The 11,332-nt window shown below is 37.1% G+C and overlaps 1 protein-coding gene across 1 annotated transcript; it reads left to right on the forward strand.

The window, feature by feature from the left end:
• Positions 1–722: 722 nt before the first annotated feature.
• pde6d (phosphodiesterase 6D, cGMP-specific, rod, delta) lies at positions 723–7,146 on the forward strand. The gene is made up of 5 exons (XM_017479142.3): positions 723–964; positions 4,962–5,050; positions 5,328–5,453; positions 6,402–6,507; positions 6,684–7,146. The coding sequence occupies exons 1-5, from the start codon at positions 915–917 to the stop codon at positions 6,763–6,765; spliced, it is 453 nt and encodes a 150-aa protein (XP_017334631.1). The 5' UTR covers positions 723–914; the 3' UTR covers positions 6,766–7,146.
• The last annotated feature ends 4,186 nt before the right edge of the window (positions 7,147–11,332 follow it).

Here is an 11,332-nt window from a genome sequence, read left to right on the forward strand (position 1 = left end):
TGTTGTTACTGTTTTAAAATATTGTCATTAAAATAATGCCTATTTTATTACACACTCCTACATTGTTAGTACAATTTATTTATATGTGTACACTTAGACACTATAGCTCATTTCTTTACATGCACAATTTGTGATCATAATCTAGCTCATAATCAGTGATCAATTTCTGATGACAAAAACACTGTGAGATGGATACACATAACAACTATTTTTAATTAAATAAGTGTCTTCACAAGAGCCATAAGATCTACTAGCAATAGTCTAGGTGTAGGATGGTGGAACTATCTGGCAGCACACTAGTAATCATACATGCATACTTTTGCCAGACTAGGAAACATGTCAGGGCCTATGGATATGTTAAATCATGGGTTCAACTCCAGTCCTGGAGGCCCGTTGTCCTGCAGAATCTAAACACATCTGATCCAGTCCATCAAGCCCTTCATAATTTGGGTCAGGTTTACTGGTGTGTTGGGAGCAGATAAATAAAATTATGGTTGTAGCCCCGGTCGAACTTTTTTTTAGCAAGAAAATAAAATTGCGTTTGTCCCACACGCCTTACCGTAGTTTGCATCCGAAGGACCTTTCAGTTGCCACCGGTGACGCGTCCCTTCTCAACAAAAATCCCACCTCTAATCCCGTCCCTTCGTTGTCATTGGACAATTATTCGTACAAGCCTTCATACATTTGCAGAACAATTGGTTGGTTTGCCTGTCAATCTCAGACAGAGACTCTATTTACAGTAGGTTGAGAAGAACGATCAAGTATATCTCTGTTCAGATTAACGCAGTACTGTTGATTTAAAAAGTGATATACCCAATTGAGTAAATTATAATTTCTTGTCTTATTTGTCATATTCTGACGAACAGGTTTATTTTTATTTTATTTCCCACCAAAGCGGACCGTTTTTCGAAACCATGTCTTCGGAAGAAGACCGTGCAAAGGAGATTCTGAAGGGCTTTAAACTGTATCCTTTAAACTTATGGTACATGCATTGGCTAAATCCCAAACGCCTGTATAGTCTCCCTTTAAGGGCACTACACGGAGTATGAAATAACGGGATTCTACGTGTCATGTAGTGAACTATATCACCAACAGGGAGCCGTTTGGAGTCGAGCCTGTATCAGCTAGCGGTACCAGTTAGCGTTACCACGAAGATGGCTTTATCTATCTACTTGTCAGTTAGATAGGCAAACTTTTAAAACCGCATAGTAACTTAGAAAGCTATGTATAATCATATCATTAGGTTATTTAGTTATTTAGCTTGCAATACTAACCAGCGAAGTAATCTTCATAACGTAGTGAATGTACAGTATTAATAAACTCGATTAATGAGCAGGTTGTGCAGGTTGTGTAGCTGGCTAAGTCTAATGATGGGTTAAAACTCATCCTGCAACATCCCTGACTCTGTTGGTGGTGTTTCTGCTGTTCTTTAAGGTTCATTTGCACTGTGTTTTGGATGTTTTGCAACTAGAGGTGTAGGGTTAGCTAACTAGCTAAAGCTAACGGCTGTCTGCTCATCCTTCTTCTTCTAGTAGGCTAGTAGCCCGTTATTATGGACCTACATCTATCTCAACTGAGAACTGTAACTTCATATTTGCTGATGGTGATTTGTATTTGAATATAAAGGGTGGCTAATAATCTATTAGCTAATATTAGGTCTATTTTATGCTCAAGAAAAGGTTTATAAAGGTTCCTTGTCACTGCTGTGTTTCCCTTTTTACCTTGAAAGGTGCATATAGTGAACCTATAAAGCTTTAATTCAATTCACTTTCTTTACTCTAAAAATTAATTATGTTCCTTACATCTTTTTTTTAAGCTAGAATATATCTATATTTCCACTTAACATTTACATGTTAACGATACAACAGATATGTAAGGTGCAGTTTAATACAATTTTTTTTCCCCTGACAAATCATGGTCATATGTTAATGTTGTTGTTGTTGTTGTTGTTGTTATAAAGTGTCATGTCTATCATTAATTAATCAGCTATTGTGTTTCGTCTAAGTCGGTCATTAAGAAATTTCCGGATGTTCACGAGGACTAGTTGCATTATCCGGGTGAAATCACTGCTCCTGGCTTTATATAACACGAGGAGAACATCAACCTGACTCGATCATATTAATGATTTGGATTCATATATAAGAAACTGATAAATTTTAGTCCTGTAGTGACATCTCTAATATGCCAGTGCATTATTGTCTAATAGTTTTCTCAGTGTTCTCATTTGGTTTTCCCCCAATGTTCTCATTTGGTTATGTGTGTGACCTTCCTCGGTAAATCAGCCTGGTAAGTCTTAAATCCATTGCAAGGACAGGGATTTGTGGCCTTATGTTCCTCGCTGGCTTGTGTGTTGGCTTGCTATTCTGTTCGCTTTGAATCGTTCAAACTTTTTTTTTGGTCTCGAAGTAGCTGAGGTTGTACTTTATATCGTAACTTTGTACATTTCAGGGTCATGTAGCTACCCGAAGACAAATTCGTACTCGTTTCAATTGGAAGGAAGCATATGTCTGTTCTGATGAGAGTTTCTTTTTAATTAGACACCTGTGAATATTCACGAAACGCTCTAAAATACATGCCAGGTCACTTTCTGTGCTTCTCGGATGACATATTCATTGCATTACATTGCATTTACTGTACTGTGATACGCAGAGAACAATCCTAAAAGATTTCTCAATACTTTCTAACTTTCAAAAATGTGTATGTAGTTATTGAACCTAGACATTTTGTCACCGATATGTCATTAATGTTCCAGCTAATTTGAAGGCTTCTTTTATATGTATGTATGTGTGTGTGTGTGTGTGTGTGTGTGTGTGTGTGTGTATATATATATATATATATATATATATATATATATATATATATATATATATGTATATATATGTATATATGTGTATATATGTGTATATGTGTGTGTGTGTGTGTGTGTATATAATATATATAATATATATATATATAATATATAATACACACACATATGTGTCATTAATGTTCCAGCTAATTTGAAGGCTTCTTTTATATGTATGTATGTGTGTGTGTGTGTGTGTGTGTGTGTGTGTGTGTGTGTGTATATATATATATATATATATATATATATATATATATATATATATATATGTATATATGTGTATATATGTGTATATGTGTGTGTGTGTGTGTGTGTATATAATATATATAATATATATATATATAATATATAATACACACACATATGTGTGTGTATTATATAATATATAATACACACACATATGTGTGTGTATTATTTATTTATATATATATATATATATATATATATATATATATATATATATATATATATATAAATATAAAATGTGTGTGTGTGTATATATATATATATATATATATATATATATATATATATATATATATATATATATATATATATATATATTGTGTGTGTGTGTATATATATATATGTATGCATGTGTGTGTGTGTGTATATGTATGTTTATGTATATGTATGTATGTATGTATGTTCAGAATGGTATGAGGATGTGTTTGTTTGCTGTATTATGTGACTGTAGTGTTGTGTAGCTGTGATTCTCAAGCCATGAGCCCCAGGAGTACATGATGCAGTGTACACGGTAGCTTCTCCTTAGAGAAATACCAAGAAGTGTACATTGTACAGACCTTCCTGTGATTTTTCTCTGATTTCTCCAATTGTTTTTCAGCATTAGTAACATAACAAAATAGTTTCTTCCATAAAAGATATGTGAAGTATGTGTTTGGGAGGAGATGAATAAGTCACAGAGTGTTTTGCCTCTGAAACCAGAAGGAATTACGGAGTTGTTTGACCTGATCTAGGACGGACCATCTGAAAGGACATCTCTAAAAATAAAAACCAAAAAAAAAAAAAAAACAGCCAAAGTGTTCTCTCCTTTATACCTTTATGCTGACACTTCATTCGCTTACATGACTAACGTCAAATCGGAGATGCCAGCGATTTAAAACAGTAGGCCACTTTTTAAAAATGTATGTGGCTTCCACGAAAGCAGCGTCACCCAGGGACTAATTAGCTTGACTGTGTCATTGTTTGCAAGTAAAAGGCTCCCTCCCCAGCGATGCTCCTGTGCATCACTGCTGTATCTCAGCAGGTGTGATCCCACAGACACCTGTCACCACTAACGCTAATCTCCAACGGTATGGCCCGGTCTGTCAGCGACAGACCCATCCATTTAATCAGTCCTGCATTTATTTTCCGATTCTGACCCTGAGGCTCGTTGACTTTATCGTTAGCCTCATAGCTGGCAGAATTTTGGGATTTTCCCACAAGCTATTAATATAATATTGCATGAAAATTTTAAGTACGTGTAACAGATATTGCCAGGTAATTGTATTTAAATGTGATGATGCCGGAAACAAAGAATTTCCTTAGAAAGCGTTGCTATTCAAAATGCAGGGTCAACTTTACATGAATCTGAATTTACATGAATCTGAATATATTCACTTGTAATGCATTATTTGTTATGTAAATGTGTTTTAAATTTATATTAAGCCATATGGAAAGGGTTTGTGTCCTGTATTGTAAAACATTGTCCTCTATTCGTTAGCTGTAGGTGCTTTGGTGGTTGGTTTCCAGGGTGGTTGTTTGTGTTGTGGCCTGGCACTGACACACTTGGCAAACTGCGCCTGTGCGTCTCATAGAAAGGGCAGTGAGACACACACAGGTGGTCTGAAGATGGAGAGGTCAGATGCCCCTGACTTGAAGCAGGGTGGATTGAGACAAGCCATTGTTCTGCTGTCTTTTACTACAGGAAGGCTTAATTAAAGTAGGACGTCATTTGTTTACTTCCTTGTGGTGATAATTTTAGGAATTAATAGACCCAATTTACAAAGGAAAGAGTCTCGTCAATCCAAGGCAATGTCATGTGTGTAATGGTAATTAATGATATAACAATAAATTTCGAGTTCTTTAGTGTTCTGCGGCCTTAACCTGTCTGCAGAAACTGGATGAACCTGAGGGACGCAGAGACGGGGAAAGTTCTCTGGCAGGGGACTGAAGATCTCTCTGTTCCTGGTGTAGAACATGAAGGTATTAAACCATTTAGGTTGTAGCCTGACATTGTAACACTAACCCTAAGCAGTTGTATTCTTTTTTTCTTCTTTATCTCGATTTGACTTATTCATTCTGCAGATATTTTTTCCCCTTTAGTGTACTCTGATTTTTGCAGTATTATGTTTTGACATTCAGTTGTCTTTTTGGCTTTGATTTGGTTTAGGTTTTAGACTGGGTTGCCATTCCCACTGGGCTCCCATATTTTTAGCCCATTTTAATTTAAAGGCTATGCATCCATTTTGGTCTCTTCTAGCTCGGGTTCCCAAAAAGATCCTAAAATGTAAAGCTGTCTCCAGAGAGCTTAATTTCTCTTCATCAGAAAAGCTGGAAAAGTTTCGTCTGGAGCAGAAGGTTCTCTTCAAAGGCCAGTGTCTAGAAGGTTGGCATCTCCTCGTTTTTTATCCTTTTCCTTCTTCTTTTTCTTCTTCTTGTATTTCAGCTTTAAAGTCCCCATGAAGTAAAAATCTCTTCAGATGTTTTGTGGCTTTTAGTAAGACTGTTAGCCTTAAGGTTATCTATTGCTTGTGTGCTCCAAAACAATGCCAAAATTCATATTTAGAAGATATGCATCCAAAATTTACAGTTGCTCTCTACTACCAATACAGATCAACAATTTTGATGACGTCATTCTGCACTTCCGCTTCTCATAAGATTTTCTGTCCAATCAAATCTCTAGAATCTGAAGTGTCCTAACCCCAACATTATAAAAATCACCTTGCTAAAGTAGCCGTTGTTGAGCGAGAGAAATCATATCAGCAGGCCCGGGTCGCAATCGTGTCTTTGTCTGTTCGATCGCGCTAGTTTTATTCAGTTTTCCAACTGTAACTTGGTTAAGAAGCAAATGGTTTGAATTCATTTTTCAATTTCAATTTTTTGTGAAGTACGACAGTAAGCCCCAGCTGTGAGCTGAGCTAAATGCTATTGGCCATTTAAAAAGAAGCAGGAGCCACTTGATGTGTCCCGCCCTGACTTCCTGTTTTTTTTTAGTGGAAATTATGTCAACACATCGACTAACGCTGTGCATTTCAAGGCACTTCACGGGAACTTTAAACCAATGTGCTTGCTCACACATGAACAGAATTGATAAAACCACACACTTCATTGTGTACCATTTAAACAAAAACCTTGATTTTAATATGCAAATTGTTCATTTACATCAAATGTGATGGCGGCTTTTGATATGCTACTATTATTTAATAGGAGCAAATCAAGTCAACATCTAGATTTAGTTGCTAATTAAGATGATTATTATATTGATTATTTTACATGATTAGTAATTGCATTGCTATCTTCCTCTTTGTCTTACCTTTTAATATTTGTTCATCAGAGTGGTTCTTTGAATTTGGCTTTGTGATCCCTAATTCTACAAACACATGGCAGTCCTTGATAGAGGCAGCACCCGAGTCACAGATGATGCCTGCTAACGTGTTAACGTAAGACACATTTATTCATAGTGCTTCATAGTGATGTTTAATAAGATATCTCTAGCAGTTTTACTTAATTTAAGATTTTATTTAGACGCTTGTTTAATATTCCCAAGTTCTATACAGATGTTTAGAAATATGCATTAATTTATTTTTTTTTTTCTCTCCCCCCCCCTCGTTTGCAGTGGAAATGTTGTCATAGAGACGAAATTCTACGACGACGATCTTCATGTCAGCACCTCTCGAGTACGGCTTTTCTACGTTTGAGACGTGAAGCCTCTCCGTTTTTAAAATTCTGTCGTTCAGAAGGATGCACACACCGCTGTGAGTTTTATTTAATTTTTTTAATGGCCAGACGAGACTCTGCTTAATGAGTATTTCCGTGGCACCGTGACAACGGCACTAAAGGGAACAAGTTGAGCAAACGAAATTTCAGGTTAAACAGTCACACGAGTTTAATGACGGATAAAGACTTGGAAACAAGGGCAGCGATACTCATCTCAACCTGACCTTGTAAATTGTTTTATTTGTACATTTCTGTCCCTCTCTTATCTTTTATTTTATTTTATCCTGTATGTTCCTTGCAGTCTGTTTTTAAATATTTGCTACCAGTTTCTGTGGTTGCTAATATAAATTTTTTTTTTTTTTTTTAACAAACTTGTAAGATAGGCAGTGTTTTAAATACATTATGTAATTATGGTTTTAAAATTTGATATCCTTGAGTGATGCCTTTTTCCTTTGACTCTGCTGTTTGTTTTCTGTTTAAATAGGTATATTCCTATAAGACTATCAGTACCAGCTGTATTGGCTCTTCCATTTGGGGGGTGGGGGTAGGGGGTGTTGGGGGAGGGGTGAGAAATCTGTGTAAAACACAAACCAGTGGTTTTGTTGAAACTACTGCGTGTAACCTGGCCTATCTGATTTCTTATATTAAATCTTTCTTGCCCAGTATGCTCAGAAAGGTTATCCGTTACAAATTGTCTCACCGTTTATGTCTATTTGACCTTCTTTATTAAAAAGCAATGAAATGTTGTATATTTACGAATGTCTCCTTCTGTTGATCAATGATTTGGTATTGATGTGTCTGGGGCGGGCGGGGGGGATAGTATCTCGGTCTGTCTTAAAGCATTCATTATGTTCATTTGTCTTCTGGGAGTTCTTTATTCTGGTCATGGTTTTGGTGGATCTGGAGTCTAACCCTGGAATACACCCTGGATGGGATGCCAGTTCACCTCAGGACACTCTACACACATTCTCACACTGGTATTTTTCTGGAAAAATGGAGAACCCAGAGGAAACCGACGCAGACATGAGAACACAAAACTCTATGCAAGTCAAGTCAAATAGGTTTATTGCCAGTTCTTTCTATAGCTTGTATACATTGGAACGAAATGTTGTTTCTTCAGGACCATGGTGCAACACAGAAGAATATGCAAAACTACATAAGGTGCAAATACACAACATTGTGAGATGAGTGCAAAACAATAAATACACAGAACATGGGATGTAAACTGTTGTGTAGCGTAGCAGCACAAGTATGACAGCAATATTGGCAGCACAAACAAGTTCCATAATATAAAAGTGACTGATGCAGCTTTGTAAAGTGTGGTGTGCAGTGGTACTGAGTCTGACTGGGTTAGATGTTTGATTAGCCTAGGGAGGCAGAATGGTGTTGAGTAATCTGCCTCAGGGAACAAACTGTTGCAGAGACTGCTGGTGGTGGCACGGATGCTCCTGTACCTTCTGCCAGATGATGGCAGGAGGGTGAAGAGTCTGTGAGAGGGGTGCTTCGCAGTACTGGTGGCTTTGCGGATGCAGCGGTTGTTGAATGAGATATTGATGGTGGGTAGAAAGACTCAGATGATCTTTTTAGTTGTCCTCACAATTCGCCGAAGGGTCTTGCGGTCGGAGGCTGACAGTAAGCCAAGCTCAGGATCAAACTGGAGACCGTGGAGCTTTGAGGTGGCAACACTACCTGCTCAACCACTGTACCATCCAGCCTTGCAATGTTAATAAACAATACAATAATCCTTATTAATAACCCATCACAGCTACATTTAGAATAGCATTTACATTTCTGCCTCATTAAAAACCTAATTCAGTTCATCATCTACTGAACATCTAAGGCCTTGAGCTGGATTCAGTGTGTTACAAAGTGGAAAACATTCATCTCGACAGAGCTGAGCTTGTGGCCGTTCAACAGCTTGAGTCTGACGTCACTGCGAGAAACTCAATTCAGGGAAAACTATATATCCCACAATGCTCCGGGGATGCGGAAGTTGTTGGTGCTGACCTTGGGAGAACTACAGTGGTAATAAAGAGCCTAATGTGAGTAGCTTACACTCTAAATTCCTCTTTTATTGACAAGTAATGTATTTTTGGTGTTAAGTTAAGGACATGGTCAGAAAAGCTGTGTTTATTTAACAACGCACAAAAATATTAGCTTTTAAACCTGTCAACAACAAACCTGGGTTGTGAACCTGGGGCTTCAAGACTAAAAAGCTCCTGAACATTTAACATGAACTAGATAATGAGTTATTGTAAAGGAGTAAAGTTATGCTTTTTCTTCTTTAGCATAACTCTAGTCAGAAGAATAAAACCAAATCATACATCCTGGCAAGCCAAGACAAACCAACCACATGAGTGATTTCTTGTAAGTTAGCTTGTTGTGTTTTTATTTATAAAATGTATTTATTGCATTTATAAAGATGAGAAAACATTCTGCACCTGGGCTAAGCAGTCTCATCTGCTGCCGGTTTTCACTCCAAGTAAGCACATACACAGCCAAGTCAGATTACTTAATTAGCTTGTATGTGTCTTTATTTATTTATTTTTTATTTTATTTTATTTTTGCATGTATCTGATGGGTATTCAGAAGAAGAAGAAAGAACAATCCCTTTTGCGCAGTAGTTCTCAAACTTTTTACAGTCAGAGATCTTTTAAACTTTTTTTTTTAGCACCGACCCCCTCATTTAATACAGATTTATTTTAAAACAATTTATTCAGAAAGTACACACATTCACTATATATATGCAATAATATTTCTGCTACTTGATATAACCAGAGAGATTTATTTTCACCTGAATTTCTGAAGTTTACACTCACTTGACATAGTGTTGATAATTCTGGGTTGTGGTTTCCACCAAAGAGAAAATCACCAACCCCTAGCTATGCTTCACAGACCTCGCTTTGAGAACCCTGGCTTTTGCAGAAAAGATTATCTTCCCCAATTCTAGATATGTTGACAAACACTGGCAAAAGTATGCTAATGTAAAGTATGCTCATTCCAACTGGTTTTGTTGACTCTAAATCTGGATGCACAGCAGTTTTCCCATACATTCAATGTCCTTGAGCAAAGATAGTCTGCATGGATCATGCATATCATGGCTGTGGCTCAGGTGGGTAGAGTGGGTTGTCCACTAGTGGTTCGATTCCCGGCTCATATGACTCCATGTGCTGAAGTGTACTTGGGCAAGACACTGAGCCCCAATTTGTTCCTGATGGCAAGTTAGTACCTTGCATGGCAGCTCTGCTACCACTGGTGTGTGTGAATGAGACACAGTGTAAAGTGCTTTGGATAAATGGGCTATAAAGTGTGCCATTTATTCCTTTTATAATGCAATAGTTTCTTCAGCATTTGAGGGATTTGCTGGCCGTATGTCCATTTGGCCCTCGGGGTGCAGGGATTGGAGTTAAATTACTAATCTGCGCTGGTGCACTTGCCTATGGAATCAAAGAGGCCACTTATACAGGTACTGCCTACATCTGTGAGCTGTCTCATTATTTGTACACTATATAGCCAAAAGTTTGTGGACACTTTACTGTCACACCCTTACGTGAGCCTTCTCAAAACTGTTGGATGTCTGTATGCTGTAGCATTACAATTTCCCTCCACTGGATTTAAGGAACCCAGCATGACAATGCCTCTGTGCACGAAGCGAGGTCAATTTTTATAGGATACCATGGTTCAGTGGAAGAATTCGAGTGGCCCACTGAACACCTTTGGGATGAACTGGAATTTCCTTGTCCTGACATCAGTGCTTGGCCTTGAGGCTGAAAGAGCACAAATCTATACAGCCACGCTATAATAATCTAGTGGAAAGCCTTTCCAGAAGAGTGGAGGTTATTATAATCGCTAAGTGTGACTAAATCTGTAATGGGATGTTCAAAAATCACACATGGGTGTAACTATTAGATGTCCGCATACTTTTGGCTATCTTCTAGATCCTGTCACTGCTTTGAGATGTAATACCAGATAGAGGTCGATCAATATTGGATTTTACCGATAAGTTGGACGGTTAATCAACCAATAGTTTTTAAAATCGATACTGAATGAAATCATAACACTCAAAGTAAAATATTGCTTAACTTTATTATAAAAATATACAGTAATGACTGTACCATGAACATGTTCTGTACTTTTTAAAATGAAATAAATATTAATATAATATTAACTATTAATAAATATGAAAGTAAATAAAAGATGTACATCCAAAATGAACCAAAAAGTAACACTCCGAATAACAAATAAAAATAGAGATATCCAAAAAGAATAATAAAAAAACACTTCAAATAACACAACACAGTTTGTCAGTGATAGTTTTTATTTCACCTCTAGAGGCCGCTCTCATGCTGTATATTAACTGTGGACCCTTCTCAGCAGCTCCTGCAATGGATGCAACCGGGAAAAACTATCGGTGTGGATTTTTGCTATTACCGATAGTTCCAGCAATCAGTTATCGGTGCTGATTAATCTGCAAAACTGATCAATCGGTCGACCTCTAATACCAGAACATAAAACAAAGTAACACAAAAAAAGCCTCGACCTTTTCTG

This window comes from Ictalurus punctatus, chromosome 11 (assembly GCF_001660625.3).
Source record: "Ictalurus punctatus breed USDA103 chromosome 11, Coco_2.0, whole genome shotgun sequence".
Classification (NCBI taxonomy): domain Eukaryota; kingdom Metazoa; phylum Chordata; class Actinopteri; order Siluriformes; family Ictaluridae; genus Ictalurus; species Ictalurus punctatus.

Excerpts from the sequence above, each read along its gene's own strand:
- pde6d (XM_017479142.3), top strand. The coding sequence starts at position 915 with ATGTCTTCGGAAGAAGACCGTGCAAAGGAGATTCTGAAGGGCTTTAAA. Across the intron at positions 965-4,961 it reads ATTCTGAAGGGCTTTAAACT|AAACTGGATGAACCTGAGGG; the intron begins GTATCCTTTAAA and ends ACCTGTCTGCAG. Across the intron at positions 6,508-6,683 it reads ATGCCTGCTAACGTGTTAAC|TGGAAATGTTGTCATAGAGA; the intron begins GTAAGACACATT and ends CCTCGTTTGCAG.